We start from the raw sequence: 22,179 nt of genomic DNA on the forward strand, positions 1-22,179 counted from the left end.
GTGAGCTTTCTCAACTGCAAAAGAGGGTACTCTAAGACTCATGTCCCAGGGCCTTGACGGAAAACCAGATGACAATCGAAGTAGATAAAAATACCTAACCAACACTCGGTGATACCTGAATCTGAGTTTAGGCCAACTACCCTGTTGCAGTTGCCCACAGGGACCGAGGGAACACAGCTGCCAACCATGAGGCCAAGGGAACGTCTGTTTAGAAGCCCAGACTTAGCTGTGCAGAAATCAGTGCTTCTCCCATGACTGTGGCTACTCACCCAGGCTGACCCGGAGGAAGCTGCGGTGGCGCCGGGAGGTCTTGGGTTCCCTCAGCACATATTTACACCAGGCCCTGATCTAAGTGCAAGGGCTGCAAGGAGTAATAAGCAGCTTCTGCCCGCAGGGAGCTCAGCAAGGTGCCGGAGACCAGTGTGGCAAGTGCCGTGAAGAGGGTGAGCCTGGGTACTGTGGGAGCTCACAAGAGGAACACATCACCTCCTGGGTCTCAGGGGCCAGCAGTGCTCAGGGGCAGGAAAAGGCAAACAGGCCAAGGAAAAGCTTGGACAAAGGCTCAGGGCAAAAGAATGGGGGCGTGAGACCGTGGGCAGCAACCGGTTCTGTCACACAGAGGAAGGAAGCAGAGAGACGAGGCTGGAGAGACTGGCCAGGGCCAGATCCCAGGTGCCTCACAGCCAGACTCAGCAGACTGCTCCTGGCTTCCCCACACGTGGCTCTGTGATGTCACGGAAGCTGTGTTCTCTTGGAAGCCGGCAATCTCTTCCCTGCCCACCTCCCAGCGAGGCTAAGACAAGACAGCAGCTGTGAGGTAGAGCTAAGGAGCTGTTAGGATTCTTCTGTGGAGAAAAACGGGAACACACGTTGCGGACCCAGGCAGAAATGACTTTACAGTGATCTGCGAAGCTCACCAGCCTCTCGCTCTATCCACACCGTGCAGCAGAGTGAGACGCACCCCGCATGCATCCTGCAGCCAGAGGACTATGACTGTGTCCCCATATCCTGGCTAAAAACTCAAGAAAATGCGCTGGTTCTGACCACTGTTTTTAATTGAGGAAATCAAGTTAACCATACAAGGAGCCTGTAAACACTGGAACGCAGAAATATATAAGATGCTTTACATAGAATTCGTACTGTGAAACAACACAGATCTGCATGAGGTCTCTCCTGCTACCGGAGGTGGCGTGTGCAAGAGAGAGATTTTTGTAACTGGGGCTGACAGTGGCGCGAAGTCAAAGGTGCGAAGGTTTTCCGTACAACCAGAGGACACAGACACAACGTGCGGTCACCAGCAGACCCTGACCTGGGGGGCAGTTAGCCTGCACTTGTGCTTGGCCGTGGCTGTTCCTGCTGCTGCTCTTTCGGCTGCTTCTTCTTCTTCTTCTTCTTCTGTTTGGAGAGGCAGCTCAGCGCGGACTCGCCGTTTCTTGGGGCGGACACGAGCTCGGGCAGCTTGCCAGACTGAGTGGGATACCTGGTTTTCAGGTCATCCTTAAACAACGGTTGGGAGAGTAAATGGCGCAGCTCCTTCTTCAGGACTTTTGTCTGCTTTTGTCGCCGACGCTCTTCTTGCTGGTCAACTTTTCCTCCTTGAAACACAATTCAAAATAGATCATGTTTACTATGACCTGTAGGAGCATTCTGTGTCCCCTGATGGATAACACTTGTGGTAAGAAATGTTCTGGGACTCTTGGGGAGGAAAGCTCTCTGCAGAAACTAGTGTTGGCTAACTTCCAACACAGTTTAGGAGAACCACTCAGGGCCACTCTGTCCTTTACTCCTCCAAAAACCCCTCTAAGACAGGAATTACCTTTATTTTACAGTTGAGGAAATCCAGGTCACTTGCCGAAGGTCACAGAGCTAGCCGCCAAATTGAGATTACTCCCCCAGTCTCCTGACCTGAAGATCACTTTTCTTCCTATGACCCACCCACTGGTTGCCTGGAATTTGGTGACTGGACGGCTACAAACCCCTCAGGAGACAGTGAAAGCCACCTATGCAGCCCAGCTCCCCTGCATCTCCCCGCCAGCGCTGTAACTGCACCTGCAGAGGCGGACATGGCCAGAGGGCTCCACGCCAGCCTGGCCTCAGGAAGGGAAGCCAGGGCCTCACATCACAGCCCTAGCCCCAAGCCTGAGCTACCAGGAGGACCACTGACTGTCATCGAGCCTAGTGATTTGGTTCCTGGCTTCCATGCTGAGCAGAGAGCAGTTAAGCCTGCCTCTGAATTTGTTGGCTTTGGCACCGAGATGCCAACACCTCAGCTGAGCTGCCCACTTGTGGGGTGGAAAGGGCACTGGACCTAATTCTGGTGTTAGTTCTAGATGTGGTTCTACCACTTCTTAGAGTCAGGAGCTTTCCCAGAGCAAGGACCACACAGATTCATCCCTGAATCCTTAGTCTCTGGCCTAGGTTCGGAGCAGGGGCTCAGTCAACACCCGGTGCTGGAGCTGCTTCCCTGCACAAATCGCTTCTGTGAGCCTCTAGTTCCCAAATGTAATAACAATTCCTGCTCTGTTTACATCATGAGGCTGGAGAAGATCAAATGAGATGATGACAGAAGTGCTTTGTCAGCTTGGAAGACAGGTGACAATAAATAACTTAAAATGTACCCAACACTTTCTATTTGCCAGGCACGGTTATAAGCACTTTATACTCATTAACTCAAGCCATCTTTGCAACCCCATGAGGTAGGTAGGTACTTTATGACCTGCGTTTTATAAATGAGGACAGCCTAGGTACGACAGAGAGGTTAAATAACTTGACCCGGTCACACAGCTAGTTAGGGATGAGGCAGCAGTCAATCACATGCAGCCTGGCCACAGAGCCTGCCCTGACATCACTGTACTCCACTGCCTCTCCACACGAGGGGTGGAACTATAGGCTCCGGACAAACGATGACAGAAGCAGACCAAGGCTGAGGGCTTTAGGCTCATCTGAGATTAGGGCCTGTCACGAAGAAGGAAAAGGCGCCCTGCCGATTTTGATAGGACCCATGGTGGTGGGGAGGTTCCAACAGACAGAAGCTGAAGGGAAAAACGAAAGATACAAGCTGAATGAACCCTTCCTCAAGTCCGTCTCGCCCCTTACCCTTATACATTTCTTCTTCCAGCTCAATCTCAAGGGCAGCCGCCGCCTGCTCAATCCAAGAATTGTGCAGACAAGCCTGGAAGTTGCGATACTCAGCTTTTTCAATCTGTCGAGCTAAACGGATTCGTTCCTAGAGGAAAGGAACAGAAAGTATTCATCTGACAGAGGATTCAGGGTTCTGGGAAGAAAAGTCTCATTTAAGTTGTGTTTTTAAACAAGCTCTTGAGATCAGTGTTCAGTGAGATGCACCTCAGCTCCCATCACAATGCATCTGCTTTGGTTCCTGATGAAAGCACAGAGGGCAACTGCTCCTTGTGAGCGTGTTCACACGAACCACAAGAGCTGGCTTTCCAAACCTGCTCGAACAGCCCCTCTTCTTGGCAGCCCACATCCGTCAGACTCCCGAGCTACACGTGCCAAAGGGAACTGTTTCCGCAGACACCGCAGCTGGCTTCCATAGCTGAGCTGAGACCTGGAGACACCCCGAGGGCCCTCAGTTAGGGCCCCGCTCTCACTCACAGGGACAACACAACTGTCACAGAACTTCCATCCCCTCTTCCACACTGTCCTCTGCCAAAAACATTTCCGTTCTCCTTCTCCTGGGTTCTGGGTTCAGACCGCAGCGACAGGATACAGCAGGAAAATGGGAAGGATCTTGTGATATAGGGAAAAGAGCCACGGGAAGCCAGGGTGGCTCCTAATCCCCTCTGCTTTCCCCACCGCTCCATCTCACCTCCCGCCCTATTTCCCTGCACAGCTAACAGTGCTTTCGAGCCAGAGGAGCCAGCAGAGCTTGAACCATTCCTTGCTTTTGCTCCCCCAATTCCTGGAAGTCCATCCCTTCTTCACCCCTTCACATCTCTGCCTGCAGGAGGCTTGGAGGAAACTGAATCTCCTACCAATGTTACCATATACCCACCAGTCCACAGTGCTCCATTTGTACCTGAACTTCAGCCAGACTCAACCTGCCTCACGAGCCAGTGGATTTCTATGGAAGAGAACCCACCCTGTTTTGGTGCCTGACACGCTGCAGCCCATAATAAGCAGCACCCACTCAGGGAATGTTTATTGAGTTAAAAATAAACCCCCGAAGGTAGGAATTACAGGCATCTGCTTCAGGGATTGACAAAACTTTAGTTTCTGCCTCAGCACGACACACTGACCTCACTTCCCTATAACCCTCCATCCAAAGGCATGTCCAGACAGCCATGCTCACTGCCCTTGTCCATGGGGGCGGGGGGGGGGTGGTGGTGGTGGAGGTTTCAGGGGCGGAGGGAAGGAAGGGTTCATGAAGAAAACTCCTCCCACTCTGGCCACTCGCCCTATCCCCCCTTCTGCCAGACACAGTGCCCCCCACCCATTTCTTTTTTTTTTTACAAATCTCCCTGCTTAGCTATTGGCAGAACTACTAACTAGTTTCCAAGGGTGGTACTGCAAGAATCTCACAGCAAAGTGAGGGAGCAGCCGAATCCCTCCCCTCATTAGCACTAGGCTTCGAACTTTTCTTTTTACCTTGACTGCATCCATGTACTTTGTCTGCACAGGGAACAGCGGGATGTCCTCATCTTTCTTAAGGGTTCTGTAGATCTTCTTAAAGTTGATCACGTCCTCAGGCCCAACCAGCATCAGGCTGAGGCCTTCACTGGTGGCACGAGCAGTTCGACCGCTTCGGTGGACATAAATCTCCGAGGTACGAGGGACCTGCCAAAGGAGGAACTGGGAGGTCATCGTGGCTGTCACCAAGCACTGCTCTTCCCCTCAAGGCCAACAACCCAAGGCTGGACCCTCCCCCCTCTCAGCCAGGCAGCTAGAAACCTCTCCAGCACTGTGGGCAGATCCAGCCCTTGTCCCTAAGTCTCACATCCAAACTGTCCCAGGTTTAGCCCATTCACTGTGCAGGCTCTGCCCTCCCGTGCCCCCTGCCCTGGTTCAGGTCGTCATGACCATTCAACTGGACAATGGCAGTCACTTCTTATTTGGTCTCCAGTCCTGCCACTGCCCCCCTGACCCAACCCAAAGCTGCCAGTGTCATCTTCCTGAGTCAAAGCTCTGACCATCATAACCCCTCTACCTAAAGAAACTCTAATGGTTCTTCATTAACTCTGCATGGATGGTTGATGATGGTAATCATAAGCAACATTTATTAAATAATTACAATGTGCCAGGCAATTCTAAGCACTCTGCATGTATTACTACCCCATTTATCCCTCAACAACAATAACGTGAAATAGATGCTTTCAGGATTATCCATGTTATAGACCGGGAAACTGAAACACACAGATGTTAAGCAATTTCCCCTAAGTTACCCAACTAAATGGTGGAGCCAGGATTCGAAATGAAGCAGTCCAGCTCCAAAGACCATGCTAACGCCTGGGCTCTACTGCCTCTACTCCAATAAAATCTGGATACATTATCCACAGATAATGTGGCACGGCAGCCGACAACCCCTCCCTTCCCACACCCACGGCACACACCACTAACCAAGAGCAGTCTCCTCCACTGAGCCCCGACAAGGCTCAGTATCTTTTCCAATGCAGTGCTCCAAGCACGATTATCAGTGGTTCGTAATGGTGTGGGAAATGATGCCTTCTTCACTTTCCTCTTCTAACATACATACACACATAACATCCTCTTCTTCTCACTCCCTGTCAGCTGCCCCCTTCCACGTTTTCTCCTTCTCCTTCCTTCTCTACCTCTACATGCCCAAATCCTCTCCATCCGTAAATGCCAAGCATCTTTTAGAAAGCACTTTCCAACCTCCTAACCTCCCAAACTAGCAGTTATCTCTCTCTCCGATTTTATTCTGCAGCTTTCTAGTATCTTCTGCCTTAAATTCTGGGCAAGGTCACCTCACGTCCTCTGGTGGATGTGATACTTCTTAGGGGCTAGAACGGTATTTTGTTAGCTCATTTAATTGTGATAACCCTATGGCGCAAGTAGCATTATTACTCCCAATTTACAAACGATGACATTGAAAGCAGAGATACGGAGTAACATGCCGAGAGCTAACCCGCTAGGCAGCAGCCGAGAAGCACTCGAGCGCTGGAAGCGCGGCTCTGCAGCCCGCACGCCTGACGGCTGCTCTAGGCTAACCTTTACCAGGCACACGCGCTGATCCTCATGTCAGTATCAACAGCGTCTAACGTTCAGGAAGTGCCACCTGGCTTTCGAAACTCCTCACGCATAACTTCACCTTAATAAGAACTTGAGGAGTCGATACTGTAATAACCGCCGTTTAACAAATGAAGAAACTGAGGCACAAAGAGACTAAGTAACTTGCTCAAGGTTGCACAGCTGGGATTTAAGCCCAGGCAGGACTTAGTTACCACACTCTTCTATTCTCTACAAGCAGGGTAATCATTTTACATGCTGAACTTATTATGTCCATTTCATGGAAGAAACTAAGACTCTAACCTGCCCATATTAAGTAGCCTGCCCAAGTCAAAAAGAAAGGGGCTATCTGATATTTGACATCAGACAGTGTCGAGAGGTTTTGGAGGATAACTCTCACCACAGTGTTCTAAAAGTGGCAGCAGCCAGTTGGTCACCAGACGCTCGTGGTATTCTCTGTTGCATGAGGCCTTGGGACCAACAATTCCTCCTCCCTCCCTCAACCCTTGCTTTAAAAATTCCCCACTCAATGTTGGGAGATGCTTACAAATTCCCTAATGTCCCTACCTGGTAATGGATGACATGCTGGACTTTAGGAATATCCAAGCCCCGAGCTGCCACATCTGTCGCCAGGAGAACACAACTGTGGCGGAGAGAGAAAGCTCATTAATAACGACTAACGGCTGTCATTAGTCAAATTCTTACCACCAACTGAGTACTCTAAACACGACTGCTTACGGACACTCTACGAGACGATACTATTACACATCTCCCTTAGACAGACAAAGAAGCTGAGGCTCAGAGATTAACTTCCCAAGGTATATATATGGCTATTCAGTAGCGGAGCCAGGATCCAAACCTGGGTTTCACTGGCCGCAATCGACAAGCCACACTCTGCAATAATAAAGACTACCTCAAGTGCATTAAATGGGGCCATACTCTAGGTCGGTGACCTCATCTCCAATCACCCTCCCACTTAATTCCCTCCAGTCACACAGGCGTCCTTGCTCTCCTCGCTCTTCCTCAAACATGCCAAACCTGCTCTTACCTCCCAGCCTGTGCACTTAGTGCACCTTAGGCCATAAAGGTCTTCCTCAGATATTCACATTTCCTTACTTTCTTCCACTCTCTGCTCAAATCTCACCTTATGAGAAAAGCCTCCCAGACCACACACCCACAGTCTGCACAACTCCCTATACAACTTTACTTCTTAGCACTTAGCACTACTTGACAAACTGTATACTTACTTTTCAGTTTATTACCTCTGTCCCCTGGGATGTAAACTCCACGAGAGCAGGGACTTTGCACTACTCACTATTCTATTACCAGCCCCTAGAACAGTGCCAGGTTCACCTCAAGCATTTAATAATATGTACTGGGTGATGTTTCTTAATGTATGTGTAGTTTGAGGGGAGTCAAAGGCACCTGAGGTACGTCTTAAAAACTAAAGATTTTAGGCCCTTCAGGGTCCCCACTTCCTGCATCTCTGAGATAGGGCTGCGGAATATGATGCAAACTAAAGTTTGTAAAATATTAAACCACCATTCTAAGTCAAGGTGAGCAAATTTCTTCTGTAAAGGGCCAGAGAGTAAACTATTTTTTGCTTCACGGGTGATGTCTGTTGAAACTACTCAACTCTGCCATTATAGCACAAGAACAGCTACAGACGATACATAAATAGGCCTCGCTGTGTTCTGATAAAACTTTACCAATAAAAACAGGTAACAAGCCAGATCTGGCCCATGGGCTATAGTTTGCCAACTCCTGATCCAATGAACCACTAACTCTACTTACTAACATTGAGAGGGAAGTGAACCACTTGTTCTTGAAACTAATCTGTAACCGGTAACCTGACAAAACAATGTGGGCAGAAACCAGTTTAATGTCCAGCTTCCCAGGCCCTCATTTTGACAGTCTGCACCGTGCTGCCTGCCTGACCATCAGTCTGGCCCAAAAGCAGATGGACATGACAGCATGAGCTCCACAGTCTGACAGGCTGGTCTGAGGCCCAGCTCTACCACTTCCAAGCTGAGAAACCTTGGGCAAGCTTATGTGCTTTTCTAGACCTTACTTTTTTTATCTATAAAATAAGAATAATGACAAGTGGTTAAGTATTAAAGCTAACATTTAGCAAGCTCATACCATGTGCCAAGCACTGTTCTGAACACTTCAAATGCATAAATTCACTTACTCCTCAGAGCAACCCTCTGCCATAACTTTTATTATTATACTGATTATGAGAAAACTGAAACACGAAGAAGTAATCTGACCAGCTAGAAGTGACACAGCCAGGATGTGATCTCAAGCAGTCCGCTTCCAGTCTGTGCTCTTAACCATGATTCTATTCTTCTCGAGGATGTTAGAAGTGAATGAATGTAATAATGTATCTAAAATGCAAGCACAATACTTAATCTATTGTTAAGTGTTCAATAATAATAGGTATTATTGTCACCATTACTCATTATTAAAGAAGTTTCTGTTGGGTATTACCAGCAACCAAATGTACTAGATGAGAGTGAGCCTGCCTCATGCTGTGCAAAAAAAAAAAAAAAGGCTACCTTCTACGATAAGGCTCCCATGAGAGAAGGTAGCTTCCCACCATCCTGGCGACATAGACCCAATGGCTAATCTGTGGACAGGCCTGACTTACTCCTCCAGACGGGCAAACTGCTCCAGGTTTCTGAGCCTCTGCTTCTGGTGCATGCAGGCATGTAGGGTCAGCGGCATGACATCCAGGACCTTGAGGAGCCCAGAGAGGCGTTTGATGCAGGAGATACTGTTGGCAAACACTAAGGTGCGGCCTGGATACTGCATCAGGAAGTAGTACAGATATAAGTCTTTCTCATCAGTCTCACAGTGGATCTTGGTCTCTGTCAGTGTCTCTGCCGTGGCCTCCTTTCTTGTAAGGTCGATGACCTTGGGCTTGCCCCGCATGCCAATCTTCTGCATGAGGAGGTCAAGTTTGGCAGACCTGTCGATTTTCTTGGCGTGCTTCTTGTGAAGGACTCGAGCAGGAGCTTGATGTACCAGGGTCAGCGTGGCCGAGAAAACAAGCGTCTGTCTCTTCGGGTTGTACTGGGCATCACTGAGCATCTCTAGCAGCTGGGAGAGCTCAGCAAAGTGGCCTTTCTCAACCATGCGGTCAGCCTCATCGACCACCAGGCACCTACAGATCCAGACAGACCCACATCACCTGGTCAGCAGCAGGTAAGAGGAGTCCCCCACGGCATATACTCTACCGCCCCACCACCCCCAGGGCCCTCAGCTAACCCCCCTCACACATGCTCAGCTTTCTAAAGGCCCAAGTCTGGCTAGTGCCACACCAGGGCACTTTGTAACAGGGAGAAGGCATTGCACACTGTGCCATGTCACCTCAGGTCCACTTCAGAACGGGGGCTGCGGGAAAGGGGAGGCACTGTTTCTCACCTGAGCTGCCGAAGGTTGCTCAAATGAGGGTGCTTTTCTTTAACTAGCTCCCACAGCCGGCCTGGAGTGGCAATCACAATCTCAGGCTGACGGTTCAGCATCCTCTGCTGTTTCTGTGTGGACATTCCACCAACCAAAATAGCAGTTTTAATGCCTGTGGTACACAAAACATAAGGGACACTGTTATTCAGACTGATTGCTTATTTCTTCCAACGCTGACACAGGTGCCCCCAGATTAGTAAAGGCTGCGAGTCACCAGCACAGCTCCCCTCTCCAGGGGAGTGCTAAGAGCTCGCCTGCCCTGTTGATGCCATTGCTAGAGGGCTTACCAGGTCTTCTATGATCTAGGCCCTGACTATTTCCCCAACCTCATTTTTTTCTACTCTTTCCCCTCCAACCACACCAGTAGGGCTGGATTTGAACCCAGGCATGGTGACATCCAAAGCTCTGGAAAAAATGAGCAGTGGTGCACCACAGTGCTGGGAAAGATGTAACTTGTAGCTGTGACACACCTCCCCTAGGAGTTCCTGCCCATGCCCCTCAATTAAAATTAAACTGAATCTCCTCTGATGGTTAGTGTTCTCTTCTCCTCTCTAGTGGAGGACTTTGCAAGGTAGCCAGTATGGAAGGAACACAAAGGGTCAGGCAAGCAAAGTGCTTAGTAAAGTGCCTTGTAAGATACAGTCAGAGCTTGACAAGTAACTGCTCCTTTTACTATAAAATTGAAACCCCGACTCTGCAGCCTTTCCCAAAGAATTCCCTGAAAAAGTTAAGTTCTAATGCCCGAAGGCAAGAGTCAGCAAACTTTTCCAACAGTAAACATTTCTGGCTCTGTGGGCTAAATGGTCTCTGTACAATTACTACCTCTATTCCACTCTGCACTGGTGATGCAAAAGTGACCATAGACGTATGTAAGTAAGTGGGTGTGGCAGCACTTTATTTAAAAAAAAAAAAAACCCACAAAAACCCAAACAGTGGTTTGCCAAACGCTGCCCCAAGTATCTACTGTATCCAATAAGTTAACTAATTTCCTACGCAGCTAGAATAGCATTAGCTATGTGTTATCCTTGGGAGAATAAAGAATGTGTCACTCAAACAGTTTTCTGTCGGGCTTAATTCTCTGGCAGAAGAGAAAGGTTCCCTCTAGAGGGCGGGCACAGCTGATTCACCTCTGCCACCCCAGCTACTGGAATCCTTTCAGGCAACATTTATTAAACGGAATTAAACCTCACTTGTAAACTTGGCCACAGCATCAATGTGTTGTTTGACTTGAACGGCTAGCTCTCGAGTGGGAGTCAGAACCAGTCCAAGCAGAGGACGCCTTGGATGTGCAATTCTGCCACCCAATTCTTGTTTTAACTTTCTAGTCTGCTCTTCATCAAGCTTCTCCTCCTTGTTTTCATCCTGTTTGGGAATGGGAGTCTCCCTGATCAGGGAAGAAGGTCCTTCACCGGCATCATCATCATCACAGGAGGGCAGCACCTGGTTTGAGACTGTGGCTCCAATCTTGGCTCTTGCCTGGCCGGGTGGTGCTCTAGCCTTCGCTCCAGCCTCACTGGGCAGTGCTTCACCCTCAATTCCAATCTCAACAGGCAGAGCTCCAGACTCAGTTCCAGCCCTGCCTGGTGATCCCATCTCAACTCCAGCCTCATTACTGGTCTCCCCAGGCGGTGCTCCTGTGTTACTTAGAGCTGGGATAGGCTTCTTCCTCACCTGCCACTGCAGCACTGCATGAATCACTGGAATGGCAAAGGCAAGAGTTTTCCCACTTCCTTAGAAGCAAAACAAAAAACAAACAAAAACAGTGTGAATCAACAGATGTACATACTTTTGCCTGATTCTATCCTTTACACCGAATAAGGGACCCTGAAATAGCCAAGTGCCACCCTGACCAATCCAAAGCTCCTTCTACCCTACACAGGTATGGTACCCCTACAGCACTGCAACCAGAGGGCACCTGTAATTAGGAGTCTGAGGAAAAGTCTGACAGACTGGCATTGCGGGCTGAGGTCACCAATAAACTACAGACAAATGTCCAAACAATGAAACCCTAAAGAGATGGGCAAGTTTTGTGCGTGTGTGTGTGTGTGTGTGTGTGTGTGTGTGTGTGTGTGTGTTGCTGTTGTACAGGAACACAAAATTGAAGGGTAAGGAATGGAAATCTGTATAATACTTTCCCAAAACCTTTCTCTGGTGGGGAAGGAGGGAGTAAAAGAAAATTTTCGTAGTTTTCGAGAAAATTTTAAAACTTTTGTCTATGCTTGAACATTTTCAAACTAGCCTTTGAATGTATATGGAGCCCAAGTATTCACACCATCTGTGTGGACAAAAACAAACAAACAAAACAAACCACTTCAAGCTGAGAATTTAAAGTGGTTCCAAAATTAAAATGCCCCAAGCAGAAGCAAATAAGTGATCTCTGTATAAAGAAACTTTTATCACAGACCTCAAAGAACTCTCACAGATAATTTTCAGAGGAAAATGAGCATCTCTCAGGAACGAGGTACTATAAGCAAGAACTATAACCAAAAAAAAAAAAAGAAAGAAAGCAAAAACAAACTCATAAAACTTCAGAGAAGAAAAACAGCACTTTTCATCAGAAACAACAAATGCTATAAAATAGTGCAATGACATCTTTATCTGAAGACCTGGGGAAAAAAATCTGACAATCTACAACTCTACACTTAGCAAAAATCTCTTTCAAAACAAAATGCAAAATAAAGACTTTTGTAGGTATACAAAAGCTGAAAGAATTTATCATCAGCAGACCTGGTATACAAGAAATATTAAAGGAAGTCTTTCGTGTAGAAGAAAAGATGATATTGGCTGAAAATCTGGATCAACACGAAGGAATGAAGAGTACCAGAAACGGTCACATGGATAAATATAAAAAGTCGTTTTCTTATTAAAACTTCTTTAAAAAATAACTATTTAAAGGAAAAATAATGAAAATGTGTTTGGGGATTTCTAACACGTATAAAGTATAAAACAAAAAGCACAAAGCAAAGACAAAATGGAAATATACTCTTCTAACATTCTTGTAGTATATATAAAGTAGTATATAATCATTTGAAGGTAGAGTATAATATACTGAAGACATCATCTGCGAACCCAAAAGCAACCTCCAAAAGGACATAACAAAGAGTTATAGCTAATAAGACTATAAAAAAGATAAAATGGTATCACAAATATTCAATCCAAAAGAAGGTAGAAGAGGAACAAAGGAATAAAGAATAGCTGGGAGAAACAGAAAACAAATAGCAAAACAGATTAAAACCCAACCATTATCAATAATCACATGAAATGTAAACGACCTTAACACAATTAAAAGACAAGATAGTTGGATTAAACAGCAAGACCCAATTATATGCTGCCTATAAAAAACTCACTTTGAATATAAAGATATAAATAGGACAAAAGTACAAAAAGTATGGAAAAAGACACACCATGCTATCATTAGTCAAAATAAAGCTGGAAAAGCTACATTAATAACCTGACAAAGGAGATTTTAGAACACAGAATACTTCAGGGAAAAAGAGGGCCATTTCTTAATGGAAAAAGTGAACTCATTTAGAGGATACAATAGTCCTAAACATTTATGCATCTAATAACAGGGTTTCAACATTCACAAAACAAAAACTAACTGAACTGCAAGTAGAAAACTATCACTCAAGAAAAAATAAAAATATTTCTAATATGGTAAAGTAATTAAGTTCATAATTAAAAACCATCCTATACAGAAAAGGGCAAGCACAGATGAATTCTACCAAATACTTAAGGAAGAAAAATGCCAATTCTATACACACTCTTTCAGAAAATTGAAGGGAATACTTCAACTCACTCTGAGGCCTGCATTACTCTGATTCCAAAACCAGTCAAAGACATTACAAGACAAAACTACAAACCAATATCCCATTAACAGAAATTCAAAAACCATCAACAAAATTTTAGCAAATCAAATCCAACAATGTACAAATAATACACTGCGACTAAGTTCAGTTTATCACCATTATCAACAAACTGAAAATGGAAAAAACATATATCTCGATATATGCAGAAAAGGCGTTTAAAAAAATACAGTAACCATTCCTGATACAAATCTTTCTGCAAACTAGAAACAGAAGAGAATTTTCTCAACCTGATAGAGGACAAATAGGAAAAAACCTACTGCTAACATCATACTTAATGATGAAACACTGAATATCTTTCCCCAAAGATCAGGAACGAGGCAATGATGTCCACTATACCACTTCAATTCCAATTGTACTGGAGTTTTAGCCAGTGCAATAAATAAGACAAAAGTAAACAAAAGGCATCCAGACTGGATGAATAATCATCTTTGAAGAAAATCCTATGTAATCTTCAAGAAACCAGTTGATGGTACCAAGTTGCAGGATACAAGATCAACATACAAATATGCAGATTTCTATTTATTAGCATCAGAAATAGGAAATCTTAAATTACCATTTACAAAAGCATCAAAAATATGAAATACTTAAGGATAAATCTAATACATGTGCATACACTGAAAACTACAAAGTGCTGCTAAGGAAAACTGAAGACCTAAAAAAAATGGAGGGCTTCCCTGGTGGCGCGGTGGTTGAGAGTCCGCCTGCCGATGCAGGGGACACGGGTTCGTGCCCCAGTCCGCGAAGATCCCACATGCCGCGGAGCAGCTGGGTCCGTGAGCCGCGTCCGGAGCCTGTGCTCCGCAACCGGAGAGGCTACAACAGTGAGAGGCCCGTGTACCGCAAAAAAAAAAAAAAAAAAAGAAGAGCTATACCACATTCATGGACTGGAAGATTCTATATTGTCCAGATGTCATGTCCTCAGTTGGCTCTATGACCAAGGCAATCCCAATCCAAATACCAGCTGACTTTTTGGTTGAAATTGAAAAACTGACTCTAAAATTCACCTTGAAATGCCAAGGGCCTAGAACAGCCAAAATAACTTTTGAAAAGAACAAAATTGGAGGACTTATACTACCTGATTTTAAAGCTACTGTATCCAGCATAGTGAGGTACTGGGAAAACAGTAAAGATAGACAAATAAATCAATGGAAAAGAAAAGACTCCAGAAATAGACCCACACCTATATGGTCACTGATTTTCAAAAAAGATGCAAAGGCAATTCAGTGGAGAAAGTAGTTTTTCAACAAACGGTGCTGGAATAATTACATAGCCACGTGCAAAACAAAACAAAACCTTTGATCTGTATTTCTCCCCATAAAAGTTAACACAGGAAGGATCAGACTGAAACACAGAACCTAAAACTAGTAACACTTTTAGAAGAAAATACAGGAGAAAATCTTTGTGATCTTGTGTTAGGCAAAGGATTCTTAGGTAAGCACATCTGTAAAAGAAAACATGATCATTTAAACTTCATCAAAATAAATAACTCCTGCTCTTCGAAAGACACTGTAAAGAGAATGAAGAAATAAGCCACAGACTGGGAGAAAAAAATGCACATCACATATCTGATAAAGGAGGTATATCTAGAATATATTATGAATTCAATAATAGGAAAACCACAACCCAATTAAAACATGGGCAAAAGAACTAAACAGACACCACCAAAGAAGATAATATGGATACAATTAGGCACTGAAAAAGACGCTGCTCAAGGAGTCACTAGGGGAATACCAATGAAAGCCACAAGGAAAGATCACTAAAATTTTTAAAGTCTAAATCAAATTAAAGACTGACCACACCAAGTACTGGCAAGGACATGGACCAATCTGAACTCTTATAACCTGGTGATTATGTAAAATGGTACAATCACTTTGGAAAACTCCTAAAAAGTTACATTTACCATAAGACCTAGCCATTCCACACCTAGGTATTTACCCAACAGAAATCAAAGCATATATCCATACAAAGACTTTTACGCCAATATTTATGATAGTTTTACTTGTAAATGCCAAAAACGAAAAAGAACAGAACTATCCATCAATAGATAAGATAAACAAACTGCACTATATCCATACAGTGGAATACTACTCATCAATAAAAAGAAATGAACCACTGGTATTTGCAATAACATGGCTGAATCTCAAAGTATGCTGAGCTAGAGCAGACACTCTCCCTCCCCAAAGTACATATTGTATGATTCCATTTTAAAATTCTGGAAAATGCAAACTAATTCATAGCGATAGGAAGACTATCAGAGGTTACCTGGGGATGAACAAGGAGGGGCGCCTAGGGAAGGAGGGATTTATTAAGGGGCCCAAACATCTTTTGGGGGTGATGGATATTCATTATCTGCATTGGCAGCAGTTTGCCCACAGCCCCAAAACTCTTTGAGACTTGGACCTGTGGATTCACAGCATTCCATAGAAATAGCCTGATAGGAGCTGTGGTATAAATCCAAATGTCAATCTCTAGCCAAAGTGGCTCACGTCTCTCCTCTGCCTTCCAGAAACAGACTTCCAGGCCTCTCTGCACCTACCAAAGTAGTGTAGCAGAATGCTTAACAGCACATAGACCTAGCCTAGAACTATTCAAGCACTACCACTTTTCAGTGGGGCAGTTTTAGGGACACTGTCTACCCTCTGTGAGGCCGAGTTTCCTCTTCAGTAAGATGGAATAAAGGAATCTACCTCAGGGTGGTTTTCAGAAACTGAGTTCATGCATGTAACACAGGGCGTGATGTATTTTAAATGTTAAATAAATGTTCTAAGCTATTACTGTTACCTCCATCCCCTTTCCTGGGGATTCCTCCCTCTTCCATCTTCATGACTCTTATACAGGACCTCACCTCAAGTTTCCTGACCACTCTTCCAGAAATCCAAGGCACAAAGTGTCTAGATCAGGGGTCCCCAACCCCCAGGCCATGGACCAGTAGCGGTCTGTGGCCTCTTAGGAACCAGGCCGCACAGCAGGAGGTGAGCGGCCCGGCCAGTTAGCAAAGCTTCATCTGTATTTACAGCCGCTCCCCATCGCTCAAATTACTCCCTGAGCTCGGCCTCCTGTCAACATTATGGTGAACTGTATGATTATTTCATTATATATTACAATGTAACTAACAATAGTAGAAATAAAGTGCACAATAAGTGTAATGCACTTGAATCATCCTGAAACCACCACCTACCCCCTTCCGTGGAAAACCTGTCTTCCACAAAACCAGTCCCTTGTGCCAAAATGGTTGGGGACCGCTGGTCTACATGGTCCAGCTCTGAAATGGAGCAGGACTCTATGGTCCTTCCCGCCCATGTCCTCTGCCTGCATTTTGTCTGTGGAAAAACTTCAGCCAAAGAATAAGTTTAATCAGAGAAGTGAGAAAATGCAGAAGCAAAGGAAAGCAGTCCGACAAGACTAAATAATAATAGTTTAGTCAATAAGCATAGCTAAGGACCTTCAGTTCCTTCTCAAGGGCTATAGATAATATTCTGAGCCATATCCTGTGAGCTGTCTTGTAGATACTCTCTGTGTATCTACAGATAAAACGCCCACCAGGTGGAAAAAGTTAACTACATGATGACCAGACTGTAGCCATGACATAAGCTGCCATTCCGAGAACTGGCCTCAAGAAAATGGAAACAAACCGACCCTGGAACTGAAGATCAACTGTACTTAAAACAATGAAGACGATGCTGGTCAGACCATCAATGACCAATTTCAAGGTGACTGTCAACAGCCGACTGTGCTGTTTCTGTTGCGGCCCCCTCCCCTCCATCTATAAAAGCTCTTGCCCACTGGTTGGGGGGGTGGGGGGGTCGGCCTTCAGACAGAAGCACCCCCCGCCCCGCCACCCCCCGCCTCCGTTGCCGGCATCCAAAATAAAGCAAGCTTTCCTTTCACCAACCTGGCCTCTTTACTGGCTTTTGAGCGGCGAGCAGCTGGACCCCACTTTTGGTTACAATTCTATGCCATACAATATAGTAGCTACTAGCCACATACCACTGTCAAGCACTTAAAACGTGGTTACTCTAAACTGAGATGGGCGGCAACTTGAAAATACACATCAGAGTCTGAAAACAGTATAAAAATAAGAATGTAAAATATCTCAATAATTTTACGTTCATTGCGTACTGAAATATGTTATGTAATTGGTTAAATATATTGTTAAAATTAATTTTCACTTTTTAAAAACCTTTTTTAATATGGCTCCTAGGAAATTTTAAGTTACATATGTGGCTCACATTACGTATATATTTCTATTGGCTACTGCTGGTCAAGTTAGACTAATAGCTCCAGGCTTGTATTGCTCCTTCCCCCATCAGTAGTTTAGTCTCCCCAGGGTGAGTGTACCTGTCATTGCTTCACAAAGTCTCAGGTGGCCCAAGGAATGAGGGAGCTTTAAGCAATGCCTAGTCGCAATAGTCACCTCCTGCCCCAATCTGCCTACAAAATCCACCCAATGGTTACACAAACTCAAATCCTTCCAATGCCAATAAACCCACCAACTCCCAACGCAGCCCTTTTTATCTTTGGACAACTCTTGCGAACGAGACACTTCTTCCTTATACTAATGAAGATCGACCTCTCCAGAGGGCTGATCTTATTAGCCCTACTTTACCTCTGAGCCATTCAGAAAAGGCTCAAGACCTGGAAAAAAACTACCATTCGCAGATCACTTACAATGTACTGTGTAAATTTTAGTTTACTATTGTTTTTTGTTACTAGTTTACTATTGTGTAAATGTAGAAATTTAGTAGGCATTTATATTTAACCCACATAGCAAAAGAAGGAGGTACTGCAGTTGTCTATCTCCATTTTATAATAGGGTCTGCAGGGCTCAGAGAAATAAAGTGACCTGCCTAGGGCACCAATCAGCACACGGCCTATTTCAACCCAGAGCTAGCTGACTTCTAAAAACCTTCACTCAACAGTGCTTTTGTGGTCATGCTCCCAACCAACCAGCCTGTTAGCAGCCACAAGCTCAATCCAGAAGCAATCTTGCCCTGGCCGCCAGGTAAGGATGCCCTTACCTGTCTCAGCAGCCCCAAGGATGTCCAGTTTGTCACGAATGGCAGGTGCCAAGGTCAGAGCTTGGACTGGTGTGGGGGCAGAGAAGCCTAGGAAGCTGAGCGCTCGGAGAACTGGCTTGGGTACAAAGAGATCCTTCCAAGCTGATACATCTGCCTTGTGATCGTGCATTTCAGGCATCCAGGTCTTTGCTTTTTTGGGCGCCTTTGGAGTAGTACCCTGGGAAGGCTCTGAGGTTTTTTTCCCTTTCTTGTTCTTCTTTTTTGGAACCGTCTGGGCCGGGCTTTCTGATGCCATCTCCCCTACCTCTAGATCAGGACAAACTGTGCCATCTCCCTGGGGCCCTGGCTCAGTATCCTTGCCCTCAAACACTTTCTGGGCACTGGTTCCTTCAGTTTCCACATCTTTACTCTTCTTCAACTTCATCTTTTTCTTTGAGGAGGTAGACTCTCCTTCCGAAACAGCCTGTGCCTTTCTCTTCTTGGGCTCCTCCTTTGAGAAGAGACTGGAGGAACTCTCCGCAGAGGAGACCAACTGATAATCCGTCAGTTCCTCAAAGCACACCAAGTCATCCATCTGTCCGTCTGCAAACATATTTGGGTCAATCTTCACCTGCTTCCATTTTCCCACAACTCTGATGCCCTGCCTCTGACTTCTGCCATAGTTTGATGGCTTTGGCCTCGATTTTTTCTCTTTCAACTTCATGGTTGCTGAAAAGGAGAGGAATGTTCCACTAGATTGGCAACTGAGCAGCACAGGGCTCTGAGGCAACAAATAGTTTCTAAGCAGCCTATAGAGTATCAGGCCCTGCACACAAAGATGGCTCTAATGGTGATGCCGCCAGCTAGAGAAGATCAAAGAAGGAAAGAAATGCACTCACACAGTGGGCAGCTTGGTCTGCAACAGAGGGGACACAGGAGGTGTAGCAAAGACATATGAGCTAGATCTGGTTTGGATTCCAGATTCAACACTGACTGCTCGTGTGCCCTTGGCAGGTCCTGCTTAATCCTCTCTGAACCTCAGTGTTCTCGTATTTTAAAAAGGGGGGAGGGGTTTACTAGCTAAGTCCCAAAATGTTCTCTGCAATAAATAACATTATGTAAAGCACGGAGGGTGAAGCCTGCCACACCCAAGCCATCTTGAAGGCTGAGTAAGTATCTGCGGGGGGTCGCTGGAGGGTGGGTGAGGAGGGCAGCTTTATTAAGAGTGCACAGAGCTTTCTTCCTTCTCAAGCCTTGCCCCAAGAGGGCAGATGCCTTTGCCACGACTCTGGCCTTTGCCAAATGGCTTAAAACCCAACCAGCTTTTTCATTACCTTTTAAGTGATTTAAAAACAAGTGATCTATGCACAAGTCGTCAGACTGGAACTCGAGCCACGTTCTCCCTTTTCAGAAAGGCCGAGAAAACGAGATCCTGTGGAAAGACAAAGGGAAATCTTGGTTCAAATCTGAACCCGTCACTGGCCAGCTCTGGGTCTGGGGTGCACGTATTAATCACTGTGAGCCTCAGTTCCTCGTCTGGAAAATGGGGATGATGAGGGTCTGTGTCTCCTTGGAACGTCACGCGAAGACAAAAAGATGACGCAGGTCCAGAACCGCTCAGCATGGCGCCCCGACGGCAAAGCAAGCCAGAGCGCAACGAAGGTTCACCCCCAGCATCGGCTACGCCGCGATCACAAGCAACCCGGATCAACGACGGGGGGGGAGGAGGGAGGCACATGGGGGCGAGGACGCGGACTGCGACCCGCAGAGCAAGCAGGAGGGGTCCCTCCTCCTGGCGCCCGGCCAGGCGCCCGGCGCTGGCGCCTCGTGTCAGGCACGAACCGGCTCACGAAGCTGAGAAACCGAGGGGACCCCGGCGCACGGTCGGCCAGGCCGCTTGACGAGGCCGGCGGCCGCCCTCTCTGGTCCCGAGAACCCAACGGCCTGGAGAGACCCGCGCTGGGTGGCCGCCTCCAGCTCCTCTCGGGTGCCGGGTCCGGCCCCGGCCCCGCTCCGGCTCCGGCCTTGGTACTCACCGTGTAGGGACGCCGACTAACCGCCTCAGACACTGCCGCACCACCCCTCCTCGGCAGCGTCCACCGCAGTTCCGGGGAGGGGCTTGCGCCCACGCACGCGTGCGCATTGGGAAGGAAGTCCCGCCCCCATTCTAGACCCCGCACTTAATTCGCTGCGCGCGGCGGGCTTCCGCAGTGCGGGTACCAAGAGCGCAGACGGTGGGTGCAAGGGGCCGCGCTGATAGGTCCTCCTCTCGGGCTTAGGGAGCGGGAGCAACAGGTGGAGCCCGCCGTACTTCCTCTGAAGGGGCTCTGTTCTAGCTCAGGTATGGGAACGTAAATTCTTGTATTCTTGCTTTGGTTTTAGTGCAGTGGCTGTTTACGTACTGGCTGTATGCCTGGAGCCTCGCAAAAGTTTTAGCATTTAATTTACAACTCAACCAGCCTGTATTGGAGGTGTTGTTTTCGCTAGGTTTTCATGCCTCGCCTGTTGCTCACTGATGGTTGGGGAAGGTCGGGCTGCCTCCAATAATCAAGCTAAACTGGGTCCTTTGTTATATGCAGAGAAATCAGCTTCACGGTAGTTACTCTGTTTTTCGAGGTGGGCATCACCAGACCATCTGGGAAACCTTTCCCATACACTGTCTCTATGTCCGGTGACTTTGGGAAGTCCTAAAGGACAACGGGGGAATTCACCAAGCTTAGGTCGAGTGAGCCTCCCCACCACCCCGGAGCCACCATGGGACACAGCTCAACTCATTTCTTGGAGGAACTTGCCAGTGTGTCCCCAAGAGCCTGGGTGGCATAGTCTGCGCCCACCTGGCGCCTGAAGTCCACGGGGACTGCACTTCCTGTGCTCCGGACTTCCTCATAGGTACTTTACCATCTGGCTGTTCATTTGTATCCTTTAATATTCTTTGTAATAAATCAGTAATGGTGAGTAAAGTGCTTTCGTGAGATCTGTGAGCCTTTTGGCAAATTATCAAACCCAAGGAAGAGGTCATGTAACTGAACGCAAGTCTGTGTGCCTGACGAACAGTGAGGCCAAACAATACCAAAACGTCATTTTGGAGCAGAGAAAGGTATATTGCAGGGCCCTGCAAGGAGACGGGTGACTCATGCCTTAAAAACCCAGAACTCCCCAAGCTTTCAGCAAAGCCCTTTTATAGGAAGGGTGAGGGAGGGGCGTGGTTAGTGTTTGCAAACTTCTGGGTGTCACATCCTTTGTTCTTGAGGTCAGGTCACGGTCACCATGTTCCTGTAAACCTCCACCAAACAAATGTTATTCTCTGTTCTGACAAGGAAGGGCAAGGTCCCAAGGCACAACTTTCACCTTCCGAGGTCCAGGCAGTGCTTAAGAGGAGGGGGTCTCTGTGCAGACAGGTTACCCTGCCCGGGACCCTTAGTCCAGCACCCAGTCAGGGTTCTCCCGCGAGTGCCCAGGCCCTGCTAAGGAGGCAGATCTCAGCTGGTGGCGCCCTCTGGGCCAGGTCCCCAAACCCTGCCCAGCCGTCATCACTGAGGGACCCAGGCGCCCAGAACCCCAAGAGTTCGACCAAAACAACCCAAAAAACCTGTTCTGCTTAAGTTACCTGGAGTGACTTCTGTTATCTGCAGCCAAAC

The 22,179-nt window shown here is 46.7% G+C and overlaps 1 protein-coding gene across 2 annotated transcripts; it reads right to left on the bottom strand.

The window, feature by feature from the left end:
- Positions 1-1,034: 1,034 nt before the first annotated feature.
- On the bottom strand, positions 1,035-20,702 carry DDX24 (DEAD-box helicase 24). Of its 2 annotated transcripts, none has more exons than XM_033419321.2 (10): positions 20,578-20,702; positions 19,876-19,973; positions 18,563-19,270; positions 10,866-11,372; positions 9,634-9,787; positions 8,858-9,373; positions 6,775-6,850; positions 4,609-4,797; positions 3,097-3,226; positions 1,035-1,595 (listed from the first exon to the last, which is right to left on the bottom strand). In XM_033419321.2, exons 3-10 carry the CDS (start codon positions 19,263-19,265, stop codon positions 1,321-1,323), a joined length of 2,550 nt encoding a protein of 849 aa, XP_033275212.1. In that variant the 5' UTR covers positions 19,266-19,270; positions 19,876-19,973; positions 20,578-20,702; the 3' UTR covers positions 1,035-1,320. The 2 variants fall into 2 exon arrangements, with proteins under 2 accessions (XP_033275212.1, XP_004262411.1); XM_004262363.4 differs by having other exon boundaries at positions 10,866-11,405.
- Positions 20,703-22,179: the final 1,477 nt, after the last annotated feature.

This window comes from Orcinus orca, chromosome 2, assembly GCF_937001465.1.
Source record: "Orcinus orca chromosome 2, mOrcOrc1.1, whole genome shotgun sequence".
NCBI classification, from domain to species: Eukaryota; Metazoa; Chordata; class Mammalia; order Artiodactyla; family Delphinidae; genus Orcinus; species Orcinus orca.

Coding starts and splice junctions, on each gene's coding strand:
- DDX24 (XM_004262363.4), bottom strand. CDS start 19,265: ATGAAGTTGAAAGAGAAAAAATCGAGGCCAAAGCCATCAAACTATGGC. Junction 9,788..10,865: donor TGCTGTGGCCAAGTTTACAA/GTGAGGTTTAAT, acceptor TGTGTACCACAG/GCATTAAAACTGCTATTTTG. Junction 6,851..8,857: donor CAGTTTGCCCGTCTGGAGGA/GTAAGTCAGGCC, acceptor TCTCCGCCACAG/TTGTGTTCTCCTGGCGACAG.